The sequence below is a fragment of the Hypomesus nipponensis genome, chromosome 19 (genome assembly GCF_054491055.1).
Source record: "Hypomesus nipponensis isolate SF chromosome 19, ASM5449105v1, whole genome shotgun sequence".
In the NCBI taxonomy this organism is placed as follows: domain Eukaryota; kingdom Metazoa; phylum Chordata; class Actinopteri; order Osmeriformes; family Osmeridae; genus Hypomesus; species Hypomesus nipponensis.
Genome location: NC_140379.1, coordinates 6,635,206 through 6,658,034, shown reverse-complemented (window position 1 = coordinate 6,658,034; position 22,829 = coordinate 6,635,206). Strand labels below are relative to the sequence as shown.

Here is a 22,829-nt window from a genome sequence, read left to right as displayed (position 1 = left end):
TCACATGTGTGCTTTGATAGGAATAATGGACAGAGCACATTTCAACACTATTCAAAATATGTTATGAGGTATCTGGGTGAACCCAAGGGAGAAGGTACCTGTATCCACACGTCATGTGAGACATGAACGCAAAAACATACACCGTGTGCTGATGGTCTGCTTTCACAGTCGGTGGTGAGTTGAAAAGGTTGTCTTGGTGGAAGACCGCGGTCGGTCTGCTCTGAAGCCACAGGGACGGGTAAAGCACCTGGATTTGAGATGCGATACCTGAAACAGCACTGGTAGTGTAAAATGTTGGCGCATATATAATGTTGGCGCAATAGCATGATTGCTATTTACACATTGATTTTTAAAGTATGCTTTAAATAAAAAATGATTAAAAAACGAATAACGTAAAAAATATGTGACTACTTTATTCTTGTTTTAAAATGTCGGCTGCACAACCGTTTGGATATAAAATACGACATCTGGTATTTCAATCTAAAGTGTTGACATTTGCTAAAGTAGAACATTTGATTAGCCTACTTATTGTCCATTATTTCTTCTAAAGTGCCAGTCTCTGCAAGTCAATGGGGCTTTCACAAACATCAAGTTGTGCGTTTGCATCGATTTCTACAACTTTCTCATAGCTCTATCCCAGCACTAAAGGATACACATAATTTACAAATCAGCACAGTGTTGAGCCGCGTCATCACGACAAGATTTCACGTTTGCGTCAGGTTACGACTGGGTCAGAAGCTATAGTCGGTTGTGGGAAATGTAGTTCTGTATAATACCTGTAGATCGCTATAATGTCCGTTTATAGATATGTATATTTTTTTCATGTAATATATCCATGCTTCTACAACTATACTACCACTTAAAAAAATACTTGAAGGTCATACGTGGTCATAAAGTCCATATACATGATGTTACTTACTGGTAAACTACAACTACCAACATAACCTCAAGTTAGAGCGTGGTAGTGTAAACACAACTCTAGGAACATGAAAAGATCGGGTGACAGTGAGAGGGAGAAGAGAAGAAAGGTATTGATAGCGTTTTTCTCCGTTAGGTCGGGCAAATTCCAAGTCGAGTCGTTCGTTGGGGAGTTTGTGTCCCATTTGTGTTGATGCTGGTTGCATTTTGAAAGATAGGGAACTGCATTTTCCAATGCAAACATCACGTTGCTTCTTTCCTTCATTGTGTTTTTCTCTTTTCATTCAGCTATAAGGTTGTATTATTAACAACATCAAACGTGATGCAGTTAATTATCAGACACTGCTTTCTGAGTTGTGCGGTCTGAATTAAGAACATTAGTCTCGTAAGTGCCTCCTTCTCAGCAGCCATCCTCGTGACTATTTTGAGTCAAAATGACGAAATCATTACATTTTTAATAGTTAAAACAGTCAGTTGTACGATACTTTAACATGCTTGTCCCCTATATTCTCCTTCACACTATAACGAATTGGCAGACACATGTTTGCAATTAAACATACAGTTATCTACGCATTTGTTTTGTCATTATCATACGTCACGTTAGTTCCTTCAATAGGTCAAGTTAAAGTCTGTCAGTCTGTAGACAACTGTATGCTGAGTGTTCCTGTCAGTCAACTAATTGGCTGCCTGCCAGTTGGTTAGTCCATGTGTGATGCTAAAGACTTACAGTTAAATGAAATTAAGTCAAAGGTACTGTGTGCACATTGTCTTTCTACACATTGCCTACAAGTGTATGTTGTATTTCCATACCTTTTACTCCATTTCCCTATCTCTTTCCTATAATATTGACTAGTCCTGCGAAGGAAAGTGCTTATTCAGTAACTGTTGGGACTCAAAGCTAGAGTGGTCTTATCATTGACCTTTTTCTTCTGCCCTCCTGGGCTATAGGCAACGGTACTTCAGGTTAGGGTTGTGTGATGGAAAGGAAGACAGAGATGATGGGATGTTTATTTGGAGGAAGTAAAAGAAAATGTAAAAGATCATGTCTGTTCTCCAGACATGATCTGCCATTCTGGGTCCAGACATCTGTCTCTCTCTGTCCTCTCTTTCTCTCTTCTCTCTCTCTCTCTCTCTCTCTCTCTCTCTCTCTCTCTCTCTCTCTCTCTCTCTGTCTCTGTCTCTGTCTCTCTGTCTCTCTCTCTCTCTCTCTCGGTCTGTCTCCCTCTCTATCTATATATAGGCTAGCCTATATATTCTCTTTTTCTTTTTTACCCATCTCTTTATCTTTCTTTCACCCTCTCTCACTCTTTTCTTTCCTCTCCCGTCTCTCTCCAGCTTGGCCACAGTCTGCCATGGCACATGTTTGGATCATGTCTGACAGAACAGAAACTATGTAGGACGTGGTTCCTCCTGTTTACGAACGCGGCCATGGCGACCAGATGAGCCGCTCCGAGAGAGAACTCATTCCAGCTGGCCCGTGGGCAGACTGCCCTGCACAAAGGTCTAACAGCTCTGCCTCTCTTTTAAGACAAATACAAGGATGAACCAGATTGATTGCAATGGTAAAATGGTTGAAAAAGCACAGAACAGCCCAATTAGAGGAGTCTCCCATTCGTCCTGGTGGCTTGTTATAAGGAGACTGGTTCATCATGATGATTAATAACGAGGATAAGACCATTGTCTTGTAAGTGATCATGTTTGCAGTAAGACGCAATCATTAAAATGTGTTGTGATTTTTCCCATCGTCTTGTTATGAAGATGGTAGCAAAGATATTCATCATGGCTGATCAAATACAGAAGCACTCTAGGTCTTTTAACATTAGCCTGCAATGCTGCATGTTGTTTCTTAAACACCGTTATACAATATGTGCACTAGACTATGTTGTATCTTGGGCCAGTTTTATAGTTCCATTGTAGTATTTTACAAAATGTCCATGAATTATATTCTGCTTTTCAACTGCAGTTGATGACGTGTACTGACACGTGTAGAAATGCAGTTGACCCTGGCCTTGCTTCACTGTCGGTGCCTTTGAGGATATGTGTTTGTCCGGTGATGACATGTATAAAGTGTAGCGGTAACGGATAAAAGCAGGGAATGTGTCAGAGCAGCAAGCTAAGTAATGATCCCATAGGGTCACCAGATGTTCACGAGGTCCTGGCTCAGGCCCTATCACTCAGATCAGCCTCATTGGCTATCCCTGGCAGCTCGCGCAAGCTGTTTAGGGTATTTAATTCCTGAACACTCATTAAAATGGTTTGTGTTTCCCTTGGCAATTCTGTTAAATTAACAACTAGAGAGGTAAAGCTGATTATGTGGCCACACATCTAGACATGGTTAATCAATTCCCCCACAGAAAATGTTAGCCTGGTGAATTAGTGTAAAAGTAACGATTTATGGCGACTAATGCCGCTGTCCTGTCATGTCAGCCCTGGTGTTCTAGCAGGAGGTGGTGTCAAATTCAGCCCATTCAGCAACTTTTGCACTCCGCCAGCCATCTTTTCTCCCTGTTAGCCACGCTACATGTGCTGCCGTCTCTATTAATGAGTCAATAATTGAGAAATAGTGTTGGGCACCGACATAAAACACGGGTAGGAATACTTAAGCTGGAAACATACAAGCACCACCACCACTAGTACCAGCTACAGCAGAGCAGATAGATTTACATCCGGGCCCGGGGAGTGGAAGGGCGCTCCGCGTGGGAGCTAGCCTGAGTTCATCAGACCCCTGCTGGTCCGGACTGGGGGAAAAGAGCCTGGAAAAATACGGTTGTGGCTGATAATGATACCATTACACTAATGGAGCCGGCAAATGAAGGAGAACCTAGACGGGCTGCTTTATTACCAGAGGGGGCCATTTCCTCGCTGCATTCCTAATGGCCTGAGCACCCTGTATTGATCAGATCATCATGCTGCTAATCCTTTGCAGAATTACTTATCGCTGCCAAGGTGTCGCTCCCGTTGTGGCCCACGCCGGGCCACGGGGGGGGGTGGGGCAGGATGCAGGGATGAAGGGTGTCCGAAACCCAACGAGCCTGTTTACTCGCCTGTGATTTAAGGCCAAGCAGGGACGGTGTCTGGGAGTGTCTGGTGTCCTCGATGTGTCACTGCTTTGCTTTTCCTGGCTTTTAAGGGGTGGTGGGGTATGTGGGTGGAGTTTCTTCAATAGCTTTCATTTAATTAAGGAGCAGGGAACGATCTGGTTCTCTTTATGGTTCTGTTGACCAGTGTGGGGCAGGGAAGCGATGAGCCTGGTGCTGTCCTCTGTAATTGAGCTGTTCTGTAAATAAGAGCCGGTAGCTTAGCTCCATCCTTCTGCGTCATTAGCAGCACACATCACTATGAGGGCTCAGGACTGGGGCTGAGGCTGGGGCCAGGGCCGAGGCTGGATCTGGAGATGTGGCTCTGGTTGGCCAATGGTTGATTCACAGTAGATTAGGTCTAGAAATGGTCAGAGCCCCCCCCCCCCCCCCCCCCCTTTTTCGTCCATCATCATGGTATGCTATGGATTAGTCTTTCTTGGCTGAGAATGATGTATGCCATTAACATTACAAATGAACAGAGGGCCAGGTAGCACAGACAGTTAAGCCCAGGGTGTGTGACCTGTGGTATCCCTGGCCTCCCTGTGCCCATTAGCATCCCCCGGACTGTGTGCTGTGGCATCTTTATCATCCCCCCACCAGTCCCCTCTGGCCCCCTGCTGATCAGAGTTTGCCCCCAGGCCGAGAGTATTTAGCCCCGTCTTCATCAGGTCTACTCCTGTAGCCGTAAAGATGTATTTCTGTATTTCCATCTGGCTTGAGCTGTCATGGCTAGGGAAACTAGCTATTGATCCAGGTATTTAGTCATTTCTTTCTGCGTGCGCCATCAATATTGTGCAAACATCCGTCCACGCGAGGGTTGACCCCAGCCCCGGCCTATGTTTTTGCTCCCATTGGAGTTCAATGATATACTATTCCAAGAAGTAAATCAATGAATGAATATGAAGTTTGGTTTGTAATATAGTGCGTGCCCAAGGCCCTGGGTCCTTCATTGATTGGATATGTGGATGGGGGGGGGGGGGGGGCGGGGGGCGGGGGGCGGGGGGCGGGGTGGGTTGGGGGGATGGTGGGGGGCTTTACAGCTAAGCTGCTGTCCTGCCTGTCTGTCTTTTCACCTTGTTGTGGTTATTTGAGCTTTCACTTGCTGTGTTTAGCATGCGTCCATTATAGATCAGCTTGGCTAACCAAGCCACCCTTCAAGCAGAGGACATGACAATGTGTCATTGATTGATGGAAGGGCTTCAGGTGCTGTTGTGCTTAGGTTCAGATAGTTTTTTCCAAGGCTATAGGCTTAGTGGTCTCTGATCATAGCATAGAATATAGAGACTAACATCAAGACTTGCCTTTAAGAAAAACATAACCTAAAAAATGAATGTTGGCAACTCATATTTGAGATCCTCTCGGCTGGTAATCTAATTATCTCCTAAAATCAAACATACAGTTGTACATATCGTGTCTGTGCATAGGTCTAATCTCTTATTCTTACAAGTTTTACAATGATCTGCATTAAATTCATGACATTTTAGAGTTGCATGATGTCTACATTTGGTTTGCATCTGGAAGCCTATCGGTTTTTACAGCCCAGTCCACTGCTATGTCTTAGGTCACATGTCTGCTGCTCTGCCAGGGCCCTGGGATGTGTTTAAGAGCATCTGTGATCCTACTAAACATCCAGAGTCAGAAACCAGGGGTGGGGGGGGTGGCCTTATGTAAGTCATCACAGCCATCTGATAGACCACTAGAGTGAGTTATAGAAAGCACTTTTTTGGCTCAGCGTGGGGATTCATCCATACAGGGCTTTGTCCTAAGTGAACACTGGAAACACTGGCTGTAAAACTGCCATAAGCAATGTCAATGTGAAGCTCTGTAGAATCCCAGAGTTGGTCTCAGGCTACCTCTGCAAGGGTTCTCCCTGACAGATTGACTGTTGCTTTTAATTGATGTCTCACTATATTGAGCGGTTGGCCTGATTGCACACAATCCAGGTTGGGTTTTGCTGTGAGCGGTCCAGCTTTTTATATTATTATTATTATTATTATTATCAATCCTTTTTAATCTATTTTTAGGTATAGTGCTGGCCTAAAAAGAAGCTCCTTTGACAGAGCATGAGCCATCATGAGCCTATAGCAGTTTGTATTTAGGTGTTAGCTAGCCTTTTCGCAAACGAGCCCTGTGACATGGATCATCTTAACTGGTTGGCTTGATCAACCGTCAATGTCGATGAATTTACGTTGACTGCGACCCTTACTAGCAGGGTTCATGTGTCACACAGAGCCCTATCAGAAGTGATATAGGCCAACATGAAATAATCAATCCAATCAATAGGTTGCGGCGGAGCGGTCCTGAATAAACATGGGAATGACCTCCTCACCTCAGACAGAGAGGCCATAGCCTCAGGGGGGGTCATTAGCTACTTGAGGCTATAATCTTAGAACGTCATTGTCTTCATTTGAATTTGGTTGGTGTCCCAAGGTGTGTGTGTGTGTGTGTGTGTGTGTGTGTGTGCACGTCAGCGTTTGACTGAACAAACTATAAAGCCCAAAAGGCCACATCTAAAAATATGTTGTTTCATGATGTGTTTCAATGTTGAGGGGGTATAGCTGTGTGACAGATATTGACACTCCTGTACCATCAATTTAAGTGAAGTGCTTGATGGCAATTGTGCGGCTGTAAACTTATTTTTAACATCATGTACCAGACTCTAGTGGTTTTATTAGTTGTCTAGGCATGGCAACAATAATGTTTTAGCCAAGCGTTTACTAGGCTAGCTCAAAAAAAGGCTAATTTGACTTCTTAAAGCACCTGCTCTATTTACTGTGGTGGGAGGATTCTGTTGCTGTTTATTCGGAAATTGATTTTCCTTTTTAATGGTTTACCTTTCTAATAAAATGGAAGTACCTAGCGCTAGCCTTAGCCAACATCTGGTTCTGATGAGAAGTCCAAACCCCTTCATTCACAAAAGCTGCAGGAGTCCACTTTCACTGGGCCCTGTAAATTGTAACTGTTAATTTGTACATCATAAGTTCCTTTCCATAAACGTGTGTAATGAAAGTGTGTGAAAGTACCTGGCATGTAAGCTTATTGCCCAGGGGAGACTACTGAGAGAGCGGGTAGTGCCCCCTTCTCACGAACCAATTTTTGCATTAGCATAGCATAACATAGCTTAGCATAGCCAGCTGGATAGAAGCCTTTCTCAACAACCGCCATTCACTACAGTTCCAGTGACTGACTTGGCGGCCAGTAGTTGTCAAATGCAAAATGTAATTCTTGCCGAGGCTCGTTAATTAGATTACCACTTCCCAGCCGTGACATTCTACATAAGGCCTACCTGTTGATGTCTAAAGTTTTGTTAAATGGCTGCCTCGGGTAACTCCTCCATTCGTTGGCAGTTGTTCCTTGGAGTCTGTGTGTTTTTGTTCATGAGCCTACATAATTTAACTTTTTCTTGCATATGTGGAAAGGCCGACAGTTTGACTGGCACGCTGTCAGGCATTGGCTGCCATTCCGTGGCGCCGGCCTGTTTTGAGAGAACTGAGGCGGGGGAGCGGGTGTGGGGGGGGGGGGGGGGTGGTTGTCAGGACGCGGCAAGTGCACTTTGCATGTTCTCCATGAGACAGGCGGCTCCTGAGCGAGCACTGGTGCATGACAGTTGCCTTTCATCGCTGTCTTCTCTGCGCTTAACCTCTGACCAGCCCTCTCTCATCCCCCACCCACCCCTCCCTCCTCATTCCCCACCACGCTCGGCCCTCCCCAGCACGGGCCTGCTCTGAGTGACGGACTTCCGAAGCGGGCGTGCACGCGGCACGGCGGGCTTGTCATGAGCCCTGCACTGTCAGGCCTCCGAAAGCCCACTCACCCAGGAGCCCCCCAACCTTTTGTTCAACAGTCCGTAATTCCATCCACCGGCGCTGTCAACCACATGATCAAACGTGCATAAAGAAGAAGCCCCCGGACCAAATCCTCTCTCCTACTCTCTTCTTCTCTCCTCTCCTCCCATCATAATATAGGCAGATTTCCCCTCCTCTCCCTGTCTCCCTGTTCTGTTTATTCAGATGAGCTTGACTGGGGGGCAGCAGGTCAGATCCACTTGCCTGGGTAAAGGGCCTGAATTGAGTGTTGTCTCTCGTGAGATGGAGAGAGAATGAGAGGAGGAGGGATAGGGAGAGTGGGATGTACTAGGTGGTCGTGTCAAGGCTGTTTTTTGGTTTTTGTGTGTGTTTGTGTGTGGGTGTTGGTTCACTTGTCAGCCCCTGTGTCATGTGTGACCTGACCCTGTAATGTTGAGGGCAGCCACTGTCATTTGTTGTACTGTTGGAGTGAAAGTCGGGCAACAGCAAAGACTAAGCACTGAAGCTCAGGAGTAGCTAGAAACACTTAGTAAGATACCCTCAAAAGTCTTCACAATGTCATTAGTGCTAATTAGGCTTAATTGTGGCTTAATTGTGGCTCAAGCAATGTTGGTGAGTTTTTGATCCGGGCTAATTAAAATGAGCTTCATTTGAGATGACCTCTTTTGTAGCTCACCTGCTCTCTATATTATCCTCACGTTCCCAGGTATCCAAAGTTGCAGTGTCCCACAGCTGTCTTTGAAATCAGTGTGCCTATTGGACGTGCTGTATGTTTTGAATAGACATTGTTTACTCTCCTTGTAGGATTTTATAGTCTTACATAGTTAGAACACCAGGTGAGGTGACAACAACTCAGTCTTATCTCAGCAAACAGTCTTTAGTCTACACGTTTTTTTATTATTATTTTTTACCGTTGCTCTTGTTTTTGCATCCCATGTGTGCTTCCTGAATGACAGTTGGTCCCACACATTCCGTATGTAAAGACTGTGATACTTAAAGCTCGACAAACTTGTTGTTGCAGTGTCACTGAAGAGGGAAGGTACCCATGAGCTTAATCCCACCCCAGCGAGGCAGGCTACTGTCTCTGAGTGAGTGAGTGAGTGAGTGAGAGAGTGGACCCCTCTACCAGCCATTGTTATCAGGATGGGATGGACTCATGTAAATGCAGTGTCAGCCTGGTGTGCCATGTGACTGACAGCACATAGGGATTGTATTAATCTAAGTGACTGATTTTGGACGCGCCGCGACTGCGTCGTCCCCCGTAACTCCAGCAGAACAGACAGCTTCTGCGGAGTTATCTGTATTTGTAAGTCCCTCTACTGCACCAGGATGACAATAGGGATTAGTGCCAAGGTTCTTTAAACTGTTTTTTTTTTCTCCTGGTTTTTCGGAGAGGGGGAAAAGCTTTCTTATCGTCGTTTCCAGGATGCTGCAGCAGCCACTTTTCGTTGACTGTCAATTAAAGAGGGGATCATTAACTTCAAGGGTATAAATGTTCTAACACTGGTATTACGATGGGAAGCTAAGTCGCTGACAGATGTTCCAAGTTTAATTCTCCACTTGTTTTTTTTGTCCTTTAATTAATTTATGTATCGTCTATTGAGGTTTTCTATATTTTTTTCAACCTCTCATTCATGATAATCTCGGTTGCCATGGTAGTTTGCAAAGACGATTCACGCTTGTCACTCGCCTGTGTTCTTAGCAGGTTCAATCGGCTAATGTATTCAATATCAACATAAATGAAAGGTAAACAGAATCTAATGGTGCTTGTGTTTCTGTGCCGCCTGCTTCCTCTGCTGTCTTCCTCATTCAGCTCGGAGGCGAGGGGTGGGAGGATGTCGCGCTTGTCTCTGATTCGCTCGCCTTGTTTTTAACAGGACACGCCATTGAGCGTGCGTTTGAAGAAAAAGGGGTGCAGCTTGAAGCAGTGTTTTTCTTTTTTTGGGGGGGGGTAAACTATTAAACCAGTGTAACTACTTTAGTTAGGGTATGTGGTAGGTGATCAGGTGTACGCATCGGGTGTGTTCTAACTGGGGTGTGTGCTGTTGGGGGATATCACAGGGCCTGTGCTGCCTGTCAGGGACTCATCTACGTGGGCAGCCACAGAGAGAGAGAGAGAGAGAGAGAGAGAGAGAGAGGGAGAGAGAGAGAAGGTAGAAATACAGGGTAGGAAAGGAAGACTACTAATGGGCAAACTCTCCTCGTCCCCGTTACCTCCCCCCCCCCTCCTCCTCCAGTGACAGCTCCTTCTCTTTGTTCTCTCCCCCCTCCGCCCCCCCGGCCCACTCCATGCCGGGGGATTTGTGACAAGTTTTCGCAGGCTGATCAAACGCGGCGTTGACACCTGATTAGGATATAGCGCATGTTTACAGTGCCGCGTGCCGAGGACCCCCTGACAACAAGGGAGACTTCACCCTGACTAATTAAATTTGCACCTGGGATGCCAGCTGTGACAAGCACCGGAGGGTTATATTTATTTATGTCATTCCATACATACTTCCTGTGACATTTATAGAAGGGGACGGCCACCATGGCTCTTTTTATATGTGCTGTGTGTTTTTACAATAGCCATCTTTATTGTGCCGTCCCCGGTTTGGAGGCGGGGGGGGGGGGGGGGTTGGTTCTTACGGCTGCTCTGCTGCTCCAGGGGGCGCTGTTGAGCAGATGCGAGGGAGGTGAAGGCCGGCTGCCCTGGTGGCACTTGAAAACTAGATGTTTTGGGGGGTTTCTTGGTGAAATGCTGCGTTCTGGACTTAGTGACCCAGGCCAGCTCAGGTTAGTGGTTGAGATGGGCCTGTTTTATTTGGGACATATTTGACTTTTTTCAAAACAGCTGCTAATTCCTCATTCGGTTGAGGTGAAACTCTCCCCACGCTGGTGTGTGTGTGTGTATCTATCTAAATCAGTGGCAGAGTGTAAAGGTCATACCGAGAGCGAGTGGGACATCACTCACCAAGTAGCAAGCGACAAGGAGACATGGTCATTTATGGCTCTCCTCCCCCAACTGGAACCTTGCTTCAAATTGACCAGGCTCGACTGCTGGTCATGCTGTATTACATAGGTGAGATGAAGTCATTATTTATAGGCCACTGACTACAAGCAAGATTAATAGTTTCTGAAACGGCCATAATGGAGGGCTGACCCGGCGTGACATAAGCATTATTTCAGGCTCACCTCCACTCATCTCCCTCACCTCTGGGTCCTGGCAGGCCTGTGATTTATACTAGGGGTCCCCTTCCCTGGCCTCCCCTCCCCAGCACAACAAACACTCGACGGCCAGAGCCATGGGACGGGCCTGAAACAATGCCCATAGTACTGGAGGTGGAATCAGCCTGTGTTCCTGGGGTTCGGATCCTCACAATGTGAAAACCAAAGTAAAAAAGACTAGTTGTTCTGATTGACATATGAGTAGCATGTTGTTGTTAGATGATTGAAAAATGAGTGTAATGCCCAGTGATGGTTCACCTGGTCCGTCAGGGGTTCTGTGGGTCAGGTTCTCTGTGTTGGGCTAAGCTCCAGGTGTGGGAGACGTGAGGTCCAGTCCAGGTCCTGTCCTAGGTAGGCCTTTTACAGCCTGGAGGACGAGAGGAGCATGCAGTTGTCACTAGGTGGCACTTGGACATCACTGAATGTGATGGCCCTCCCTCCCTCCCTCCCTCCCTCCCTCCCTCCCTCCCTCCCTCCCTCCCTCCCTCCCTCCCTCCCTCCCTCCCTCCCTCCCTCCCTCCCTCCCTCCCTCCCTCCCTCCCTCCCTCCCTCCCTCCCTCCCTCCCTCCCTCCCTCCCTCCCTCCCTCCCTCCCTCCCTCCCTCCCTCCCTCCCTCCCTCCCTCACCCTCGCTCGCTCCCCTTTGTGTTAAGTACACTTCAGATGTCAAGAGTGTTTTATTTTCATTGGCCGAGGCCAGTGTGTAATGCATTCACCTCCGTTCCTGCCAACTGCTAAATGCCCCAGAACATGACCCGTTGAGGCTCCGCCCCGTTAACCCCTCTGATTGGCTGTAATAATTAGCAAAAAAGTGAACAGTAACCATGGCGTCTGGCTCGAGTAGGGGATAGAACACATTCAGCCCCCCTCCCCCGTACGTGAAAGAATCCTCTTTCCCAGTCATGGTGAGCCAGCCCGGCCCAGCTCAGCTCAGCCCAGCCCAGCCCGGACCTCATCGACTCCCACCGCCATTTCCACTGGCTTCATATTAACCTGCCACTTAAACGCATGCAACCCAGCATGCCACCAGCAATTACATTTTCAAATGGGTAGGTTTGTAAACCTCCCGGATGTTAATCTGTCACTGTTCAGGCTACTGGGAAGAGCTTGAAGAGGATTAGTCCATTTAGCTCCTGGTAGAATATTTGCCTTTGTTCACAATGAGTGAAGGATAAATAAATAAAGAATGGGGTTAGTATCTGAAGCAAGTCAAAATGCCTTCTGCCATATGTGGGGATTTGACTAATGCCATTATATACAACTTATCTGGCTCCAGAATTCCAGGAAGGCATTCAGCTGCTATGTAAACAGTCTCTTCTGATATCTAAACATCATTCAGTAGCAATCTGATCATTCATTATAGCTAAATACAGGAAATTCAAGGATCTCTCAATGCTGCAAAGGCTTGTTGTTACAATTGACATTGGGAACTTACGTCATGCAATCGTCCAATAACTGAGGCCTACATAAGCAACCAACACCTTGATGTTTTCAATATGCAAATGAATGATATGGTTAGTTTGAATGCATGTTATCTACAGCATTGCGATTGTCATCGTGTCAGGGAAGTCATTCCCCCGCCCCCTGATTTCCCCTTATTTCCCTCATCTGCGTCGGGGTGCTTAATCGCCTTTATCCGCAAGGAAGCGACAGCCTGGAGATCACGTCCTGTACGCATGGATCCTGAAGGACGCGCCCAGGCGGGACAGCAGCCTGATTGGATGGTTTCAGCTGTCAGCTGAGCTCCTTGATCACCCTGCTCAGTGCTGTGCCTAGCCGCCTCTTTACCCTGTCGTACAGTGGTACCGGATTAGAAACACAACGCCACCGCCACCGTTATCCACCACTCACACCTCACACGCACACGGACAGACAGATGGAAATCCGTCACACTCCGTAAAGACGTCATCCGGGAGCCTGTTGTTAGCGCACCCCGCTGTATTGAAATGAGAAGGGCTGACAATGACTAAAGGCAGGAGTACAGTAGACGCTAAACTGTACTTTCTGTAGTGACGCGTGGGGATTATACTCGCTATACAGATGATTGGTGAATAGTATTTTAGGGCCTTGGCTGGTACTACCATGTCCAGACTGTGTACCAGACAGAGCCAGTGGCTAGACTTCTGATGTGCTTGAGTGCCATTGTCATGCGTGCTGTTGGGAAAACACGTGTGACGACTGTGGTCGGGCTCCACAAAAATGCCTCCTAAGTGTTATTGAATCGTTTGTTGTCAGAGATTTCCAATCCCCTCGCTGTCAGGAATAAAATGTCCAGGTGAGGAGCGGCGGCATGGCTTGTGGCGCGTCCCGCCCTCCTCGGGCCCCGAGGAGCGTGACAGGGAATTTAATGCTCTGCCTGCTTATCGATCCCCTCCGCCCTGACCAGATCCGGGGGTGGGCGGCGGCAAGGCCCCCCGGCCCCCCAGCCCGCCGGCCCCCCAGCCCCCCAGCCCCCCGGCCCCCTGGCCCTGGGTCTGTCCTTGACACTGCCCATGGGACAGGCCTGGAGGACGCTTCACTTCCTCCTCTCAGCCCCCTCAGCCCTCCCCCGGGCCGTCCCTGCACTTTGCACGGCCATATTGATTTTGTGGAAAGGCAGAGGAGTGTGGCTGGCTGCTGGGAGAGAGAGGGGGGGGGTGGAGAGAGAGAGAGAGAGAGAGAGAGAGAGAGAGACTGAGCTTTCGTAAGCACTGACTTCTCCTTGACTGCACCTCCGGACGCGACAACGCTGTTAGTCCAACATGGGGGGGCCCCAGTGCACCCCCGCAGAGAAACGCTAATCACAGTCTTTCAATCAACGCTACCCTTCTCCCTCACTCCCTGCATATCTTCCCCCCCCACACACACACCTACCTCCCTCCCCCCCCCTTCTGTAACAAACCAGTCCATGTCGGAATACCAAGGGACTGTGTCAGTGTTAAAACGCTCCATTCCGCCTGGAAAAAAGCTGACCTCATGAAACCATGTTGTAATTTGAAGGTGAAAACTAAAAAGCCTTCTGTATCGACATAACCCTAATGGAAATGTTAGGCTCTGGCCGCAGAATCACAATTAAAGGCAAAGAAGGCTAACACTCCAGCATTTCTGCTTATGTAAGGCATGCATGGGCATCTTAAACCCGTCTCCCCCCCCCCCCCCTCTTTCTCTCCCCCCTCTTCAGACTTGACACCCCCTAAAGGTCATGCAAACATTTTTTTGTTGGTGCATTTAGGTGTGGATGAGTGTGAAATAGATGTCAACACCGCAGACACATTGAAGAGCACTTAAACGGACAGGCCTTGTATGTGCCAACCTGTCAGTGTGGGAGCTTACCCTCAGTGCATTTGTAAATACTTTGGGATGATTGATCTGGAGATTTGGGTGCATGTGGCCCTGGCTGACAGTGCTCCACCTGCCAGGGCCGTGACAGAGGGCGGCCTGGACGTCGTGTGCCCGCTGGTGGGACAGAATAAGACGAGCTCACGGGAGATCGTTCGATGGCATCTTTTTTTCCATCGACTTTTCTCAGTTTACGGCGTTCCTGAGTGCTGTGACGAATCGAGTTTCTATTCATCTGATTCTTATTGGAATTGTCTGTAGAATCTCATTGTGTTTGTTGGGGGGGGGGGGGGGTATATGTACGGAATGAGCACACACACTTTATGTGCAGTGTGTGTGGATCTTCTCGTAGTGTGTGTTTGTGTGTGTGTGTGAGATGAGAGAGGCTAATTAATGAGTGTGTGTGATGACCCTGCAGTGCTGGTAATGTGATTAGATGAGTATCCCAAATAGGGCGTGGAGGGCCTGCCAGGTTGCCGGGCCCTGGAACGACTGGCCCCATGTTCAGATGGATGGACGCACCCCAGTATTGATGACTCCTGCTTCCCCTGACCTGCTGTTAAGTGAAATGAACAATGTCCCCTTCAGCCCCAAACAACAATTAGTGAGAGAGCGTCGGCCTCCTGGTCATTTCTCATCCTCGACGTGGTGAGCAGACTAGACCAGAAAAGAGATGCCTGTGTGTGTTTGTACCTAGACCTCCTCCCTTTCAGTTCGGTCAATACTGACAAATGATTCTACTGTCACCACCATGACACGATAACATTGAGGCTAGCTGAGCAGGGTGTACAGGGCAATTCTCACACTAATGAATATGCAGTAGGGTGTGTGTGTGTCCGTGTGTGTGTGTGTGTGTGTGTTCATTACTGCTGTCCTTGTTCTGTGGAGCATCCGGAGGGTCTTCAATCAGTTAGCCATTGAATGCAGTGTTCAGTCACCTATAACTACCTTTTCCCTATTATGTACCTAACCTTTACACCTCTCAGTGACGCATGGCTTTATTCCTCAAGTGGATTGTGCTGCAAATAGGTGCAAACGGATAGCTAATGTAGCGAAGCCCCAGTGAAAGCTGGTTAAAGTTTTGCTCCTCTCCCAAAGATAGCTCTGAGGTTGTATTTAAGCCCCTCGGGGCTCAAAAGTTAAAACAACCCAAATGTGCGTGCGATCAAATGAGAGGCTGATGGTGGTTTGACACGAGGAGGGCAGGTCAGTGTGTCTGTGTGTGTGTGTCTGTGTGTGTGTGTGTGTGTGCTGGCACCTACCTGCTGTGTTATCTCACTGTGGTTCGAGGCAGTCAGAGACATGCCCCGTGCATGAGCTACACCCTGTAAATTACTGGTGGTGGTGGTGGGGGGGGGGGGGGGGGGTTGGATTTCAGGGCTGCTCCTCACAGCCAGCCTGTTTACCCAGGTGTGAGGCCCGCCTGTCGGGTCCCCCTCCACACCCCCCCAGGTGGACTCCCCATGCCTGTCCCGCCACCCTCCCTCACCAGGGCCGCCCCGCACCAGCTCCCTACATTCCGCGACGGCGTGCCAAATGAACGTGGACGGAAGCGTGTTTGATGTCCTGTCTCGTCGCCCTGTTTGAGGCCGATGTTTTACAGACGACCTGTCAAAATATTTGATTCACCGTCACTTTTGCAGGAGGGGCCCAGTTCTTGAATCGGGTGTCACACAAGCACCAATAGTTTGCTTTCTAAACAAGGAGCTCTATTAGGCAGCTGCCTCTCAATGCGTCATCCCTGGGGCCGGGTTGGAGGATGAGGCTGGAAAAACTAGGACTGAGATGAAGCTTGCTTTGGCCTGGGCCTTGAGAATGGATAGGCCCTGTGGTCAGGGCTAAGGCCAACATACGGGGGCAATATCGGTGTTCATGAAACGTTAGATCAATCTGACTGCCCTCCAGTGCATGGAGGACAAGGACCACCATTGAATCCGACTCCAAAGCACAGAGCTCAACCAGTCCATCGAGAACCTTGTATGCAATCAGTCATTTCGTAAACATGGACATGTATATGGAGCTGATACTGCCGTCCCTCAGAGGAAATGCTTTTGCTCCGCTACCCAGCTGGTATTCTAATGTAGAAGGCCCAGACACACTGGAAGTTATTTGGAGCCATTGTGATCTAAGCTCTGGACATTAATCTACTCTCCACACAGCGCTTTGAAGGTGGTCATTAAAGTGTCACAGAGAGAGAGAGAGAGAGAATCACCCTCCTCCTGTTTGATTTCCGTCATATGCCCAGAGCACAGAGCATTGCTCCAATAGAGTCCTGTTCTCACTCATATGTTTTAGATGATAAACAGTCTGGCCGAGGGAATAATTCTATCAAGAGAGGGAGATTAAAAACAACATCAGATATATCACTCAGCGCAGACGGCTGGCACGGTTTCGCCGCGGTATCCGTGTCATTATGGGATGGGTAATCCTGTTTGCTCTGGTCTGAGAGGAAACGCAGGCTCCGTTTTTTTTTCTGCCTTGTTGTTTTCTTCCCCCCCCCCCCCCCCCCCCCACCCCCCCCTTTCTCTTTGTCTCTCTCTTTTTGTCTGTCTTTTATCCCATTTGTCGTCTGGGTGTGTCTCTCTTTTTCTCTATCTCTTCATCTACAGTATCTGAATGTTCCCAGTCTCTCCCTCTCTCTCTCTTTCTTATCTCTCTCTCTATTCCCTTTCCATATTCTTCTCTGGGCTCTGGTGGAGGACAAGCCCATCTGCTTCATAGGGCCAAGCTTGTCCTCCCCCAATTTTCTATTTTTTTGGGAGTTGGAATTTGTGAGTGGCTTGATGTATTTGACATGTGCGTGACAGCCCGCTGGTGTGCGATCGTAGCAAAGGCAACGCACCATCCGGCCCAGCTGCGTGTGTGTGTGTGTGTGTCTATGTCCGTCTGTGTGTGTTTTGGTGTGCACATCACACACCGGGAGCTTGTGAGCTTTGGTCAAGTTGGCAATGGCCTATCAACCAGTCCTGCGCACACATTCAAATACACACACTTGTGCTTACGTGAACAGTATCGACTACGCACACATTACACATACATGCAAACACACAGCAGGTCCTATACATACATACACACACACACACACACACATACAGACACACACACACCACCCCAGGCTGAGTCTCTGCCATGAGCTAGAATTTGACACCAGTGAATGTGTGTCAGGTTGTCAGTTTTCCTTCGTTCTTCCTCTGGGCTCTTTGAACAGAGGCTGGCCATGAATAGTGCATGTTGTTTTGTTTTGTAGATTCCAACTGTCTGGGGCCTGCTTTTTCTTGCTTTTTGTTTGTTCCACTCTAAATAGAATAAGTTAGGAGGGGCCGTCCACTCGGCGCAGCCTGTAAAGACAGTTGCAGCAGGTGTTGTGTTGTTGGAGCCCCAGGTGAAGCTGCCTCTCCCTGAGGGGGAAGCCCTGCGGCTGCTCACATCAGAAGCCCGCTTCCCTGCTACTCCCCACAATGCACCTCTCCTCTGTGTAGTTTGTGCTTTTCCTCCTGTTAGTCGTCTTTTTGATATACCTTTCTTTAAAATGGGGCCGCAGCCTTATTTTCTTTTTTCTTTTTTTTTACCAAATGTTTACTTTAATGTTAATGTCATTTTTTTTCACTCTCAAAGTCAGGACATATTTTGGCCTCCCTCCCTCCCTCCCTCCCTCCCTCCCTCCCTCCCTCCCTCCCTCCCTCCCTCCCTCCCTCCCTCCCTCCCTCCCTCCCTCCCTCCCTCCCTCCCTCCCTCCCTCCCTCCCTCCCTCCCTCCCTCCCTCCCTCCCTCCCTCCCTCCCTCCCTCCCTCCCTCCCTCCCTCCCTCCCTCCCTCCCTCCCTCCCTCCCCTCCCTCCCTCCCTCCCTCCATGGCGTTATTAGGGCGGTGGAAATGCCACACGTGTGTAGTAAATGTCTGGGAAAATATATACGAGGGCTCTCGCTCACCTTAAAACATCACATACCCTGCGCCCCCGCCCACTCCCTCCCTCCAGCCCCCTCCTGGGGACCAGGGACTGGCTTTCTGGCCGGTGTCTTAACAGCAGGATCCTCCCCCCCACCCCCCCACCCTCCCCAACTTCCCATGCCCCCTCTCTGTGGAGTGTGGAACAGCGTGCACCTGAAATAGAGGTGCAGGGGGCTCAGGGATAAGGGTACGTTGGTAGAGAGAGGGAGGGAGAAAATGGAAAGAAAGAGTGAGGGAAGGAAGGAGGGAGGGGAGGCACTTGTGTGAAATTTATTTGGGTATCACAGGTTTTACGCTGGTTGCCGTTGGATTTACAGGTCGGAATGGAATGCGGCCCAATGAAAGGTGCTTTGATCTGTCCACCAGGTTGGGGGTTTTACTGGGGCGGGGGGGGGGGGATGCACGTACGGTGCGGGGCATCTTTTATAAGGTTGTGAGGAACCCCGCTGTAGCCTCCAAAAATCATAAAAATGCGAGACGACAGTGAAGGACTATGGGAGTCATTGGGAGACTGTGAAGGTTAGATCGAATGGGAAATCTCTCCCTGTGCCTGGGTTTTATACGTCGTTTCTTTGACTCCCCCAAATACCCTACTCATTCATCATGAAGACTTCGCACAAAAGTAGAAGAACAGAAACGTGCCCCTGTGTTGCTCGCTATAGCCGTGTGGCGTGTTGTGTTGTTTTTCCTGGGCTCACCACCTGTGTGCTCTGTTGTCTTGTCTCTCCCAGAGGCGCAGGCTGATACAGGAGTTGGGAGACCAGAAGATTCCCTTCCTGGGGCCTGGAGACCAGGGTTTCCAACAGCTGGTGAGTCCCTCAGACGCAGTCTCAACCTACTTCACACCACGTCTAGTTTCCTCCTGTCTGCTCCAGATACTGGAGATCCTACAAGTTCCCACAGATAAACTGCCGGCTCAGGTCGATGTGTGGGACAGCAATGTGACCGCTGTGTTGTGGTGTGTTCCCCCAGTGGGAGTCCAGCTACTCGGGCCTGGTGGTGCGGCGGTCCTGCTCCCTGCCCACAGAGCTCCACGGTCGGGTCCAGACCGCCCTCCTCACCCTGAGGCGGAGGGGCTGCCTCCTCAGAGACCTGGTCCGGGTCCGGGACCGCGACGTCCTGACTGCCGTGTCCCGGGCCTTGCTGGGCCAGCCTGGCACCACCTACCGCTACCTGGACACCCGTCTCTTCGCCATCCCCTGGCACAGCGAGGATCAGGAGGGCGACGGCGGCGGCGTTGATGCGACGGTAGGAGTAGACGGTCAGTCGTGCTGCAACGCCGACCTGAGGGCCGCCTGCAAGGCCCTCTGGGAGCTCAACCACTTCTTCTCGTCTGACGTGGGCGAGAGGAAGGAGGGCGACGCCTTTACGCAGTACAGGAAAGAAGCGGACGCGGAAGCCAAACTGAGCGAGGACGACGACAAGGGCTCCCGACAGAGCGACGAGTCCAAAAACACTGAAGGGGGAACCTCGGAGTCCAAGCAGAGCGAAGAGGGAGACACAGAGTCCAAACACAGCGAGGAGTGGGATATTGAGTCTCGGCACAGTGATGAGGGCTGCTCCGAGTCCAAGCAGGGGGCCTACTGGGAAACGGAGTCCAAACACAGCGATGAAGGAGAGCCAGAGGCCAGGCAGAGCAAGCTTGGGGTCCCGGAGTCAAATCCACGCAGTGAAGGAAAATGCACAGGTTCAAACCCTGCGTCAGGCAGGGGCACAGAGGCCGAGGGGGCGATGCTGGGATGCCAGGAGAAACCTGTGGCCGAACTGAAGCACAGTCTGTCTAGCTACCACATCCAAGATGAGGAGGAGGAGGAGGAGCAGAGTGGCCAGGGTTGTTCTGCCCCCCCCCAAGCACCATGCCCCGGCCCCGCCCACTTCAACGTCACCTTGCTCAACTACATGGACCCGTCTGCCATAGGCCAGCTGAAGGAAGAGCCTTACTATGGGATGGGCAAGATGGCGGTGGGGTGGCACCACGACGAGAACCTGGTCACCAGGTCTCCCGTGGCTGTGTACAGCTACAGCTGCCACGACAACAAAGGTGAGGGGTCAGAGCTCACGGCAGCAAGAGCGGGTTTTGTAAATGCGCGCACATTCTCAAAACCACGCCCCCCCCCCGCCCCCCTCCCCCCACAACCTATATATTCTGTCTCGTGTTCCTGGAAAAGTGCGCAGTATCAGTGATCTCTGTCATTGTAATGTGGTCTCACGTTTATCTGGGTGTCTCTGTGGTGGATCAGAGGAGCTGCGGGGGAAGCTCGCATCTCAGGCGAGGCCTCCGGTTGGCCAGCCCCAAGATCTGCCTGCCCGATAGTGTCGAAGCTTTATCAAATGTCATCGCAGGCTCTGTTTCTGATGGGGCCTCGCTTATCACCAGCGCTATGAGGCAGATCACCGAGACACGGGGACTAGCATCCACACACACACGTACACACACACACACACACACACACGCGTGCACACACGTACACGCACTCACTTCAATAAATAGACCTTATCACACCTCTCATCTAACTCCTCCGCCCCCTAGAAATGATCAATGTGTAATTATCTGATATGGAGAAATGAAGGCCTAGTTGGAGAACTGCTCCTAGACAGTACTGCGCCTAGATAAAACACATCATTGGTGTTTTGTCTGTTCCTCAAGGGCCGTGCCGTATCGTTTATGGTTGTTAAGTCAAGAACAGTCATTGCTAATGACTGTGTACAAATTGCAAGAGCAGGTAAAAAAACAAACAAACATAATTTGATGTATTTTTATTCATTCGATAAAGCACCTCTGGTCCTCCCAGTTTTCCCATCATCTCATCATCCCAGCACATAGAACGCTCATATTTCCACAGCCGACGTGGTCGTTCTCAGAAGGGTTAGGTACTAAACAGAACCACCTGCTTCAAGGGGTCTGCTGAGATGATTTGTTCCGACCCGCTTGAACCTTGACCCCCGGGAACGACGGCTTCAAACGCCGAGGCTCGGCTGTTCGGGGGTGGGGGGGGGACCCTGCAGCTGCGTCTTTGTAGGCCCCGCTGACCCCATCGCCACAGACTTCAGAGGGAGAAGGCCTCAATCCGGACTTTCACAGCAGTGAACCCCTCAGCGCTAGGCTGCAAACGCTGCCTTCACTCCGACCCAATAGCTGTGAGGACTCCCAGAACCGAGCAAGTGGAAGTGTTGCGGTGTGGAATGTTCTTTTATGAGGGAGGGCGGGGGGGGGGGGGTATTTCTATATGGTTCTGTGTTCAGGCTCTTTTTGACGCAGCGATTGAGCCGTCGACCTCAACCTGTTTCAGACGTGTCGTCGTCGAACGATGACCGTGCGAGTGCGTTAGCATCGCCGCCTGCCTTCCCTCAACGGCCTTTCTCATGTCTGAACAACCCAGCCAAACCCGGCACGGTATCCCTTCGCCAGAGTCTCTATTACAGAGTCAGCTGGCGTGCTTTCCGGAAGAGTCTGTCGTGGAGGAGGGGCATCTGCCGCCCGGCCGAAAGCCCTCCTCCTTTCTGAGGGGGCCTCGGGGGGAAGGTGTCATTAGCGGCTCTCACACAAAGCACTGGCGGGAAATGAAGTTACTATTTATCGGTGCTGAGCAAAGAGAAAGGCAGACGTGGGGGGGAGGAGAAGGCCGGGAAGACGTTAGTATTGATTGAGATGAAGGGTGTTGGCCAGTATTTGGCTCATAGTACCTTCAGATGGGGGCTGGGGTAGTCAGCTGGAGCCTAAAGGCTGGTAGCGGATGCAGAGTCTGGGGGGGATGGGGGAGGCTGGGTTGAGACTGGGTCAAGCTAGGGAGCATGGGGGAGGCTGAAAAAGACTGGATGACGACCGGGTCAAAAGACCCAAACAACACTGCCTCACACACATCACCGAACATCAAAAGCTTTTAATATAAGAACCCTCCTTGTACGAACGACGAACAAACACACGCCAGCACCAGTTTGTGCTCTCTAGTATAACAGCTTGTCACAACTCATATGCCAGTGTAAAATGCGATGTTCAGTGATGCCGACGGCAAGGTGACCCACAGAGGCGTGGCTGCGTGTGATTGACAGGTGTGAGCCCGGAGGAGAGCAGTGGGGAGAAGGGCTGCTGGAGGATTGGACTGAAGGTGGCCTGGGACATCCACACGCCCGGCCTCACCCTCCCCCTGCAGTCTGGAGACTGCTACTACTTGAGAGGTACCCCAGGACATGTTTAGACGCACACACACACACACACACACACACAGACACACACAGACATGGACATGATGTCAGCTGTGTCCGGAGGTAGCAACACTTTATGACTGTGTTTTTAGTGTTTGCTTTGCTCTGTCCCAAATGACCCATGGAAGCAGGATGCGCTACAGACTTTCTCTCTCTCTCTCTGTCTCTCTCTCTCTCTGTCTCTGCCTGGCGCTCTCTCTGTCTCTCTATCGCTCTCTCTCCCTCTCACCAGCTCCTCTGATCTCACATCTCCGGCTGGATGTCAGTGTAGCTACTCCACAGCTGGGCTTCTTTGGCTCATGGAGCCTTAAGGTTCCATGAAATTGTGTGCATTAGAGAGGTTAAGAAAAC

At 49.8% G+C, this 22,829-nt stretch overlaps 1 protein-coding gene across 2 annotated transcripts in view; it reads left to right on the top strand.

Moving 5' to 3' along the window:
• Positions 1-956: 956 nt before the first annotated feature.
• The window catches only part of fto (FTO alpha-ketoglutarate dependent dioxygenase), a 101,761-nt gene continuing 79,888 nt past the window's right edge, over positions 957-22,829 (top strand). The window contains exons 1-4 of one of the 2 annotated variants that reach the window (XM_084682524.1): positions 957-1,028; positions 19,007-19,084; positions 19,248-20,316; positions 22,326-22,451. In XM_084682524.1, the coding sequence (XP_084538650.1) occupies positions 987-1,028; positions 19,007-19,084; positions 19,248-20,316; positions 22,326-22,451 (1,315 nt within the window). In that variant the 5' untranslated portion in view covers positions 957-986. The remainder of the gene's footprint in view (positions 1,029-19,006; positions 19,085-19,247; positions 20,317-22,325; positions 22,452-22,829) is intronic. The other variant, XM_084682523.1, reaches the window with a different exon arrangement.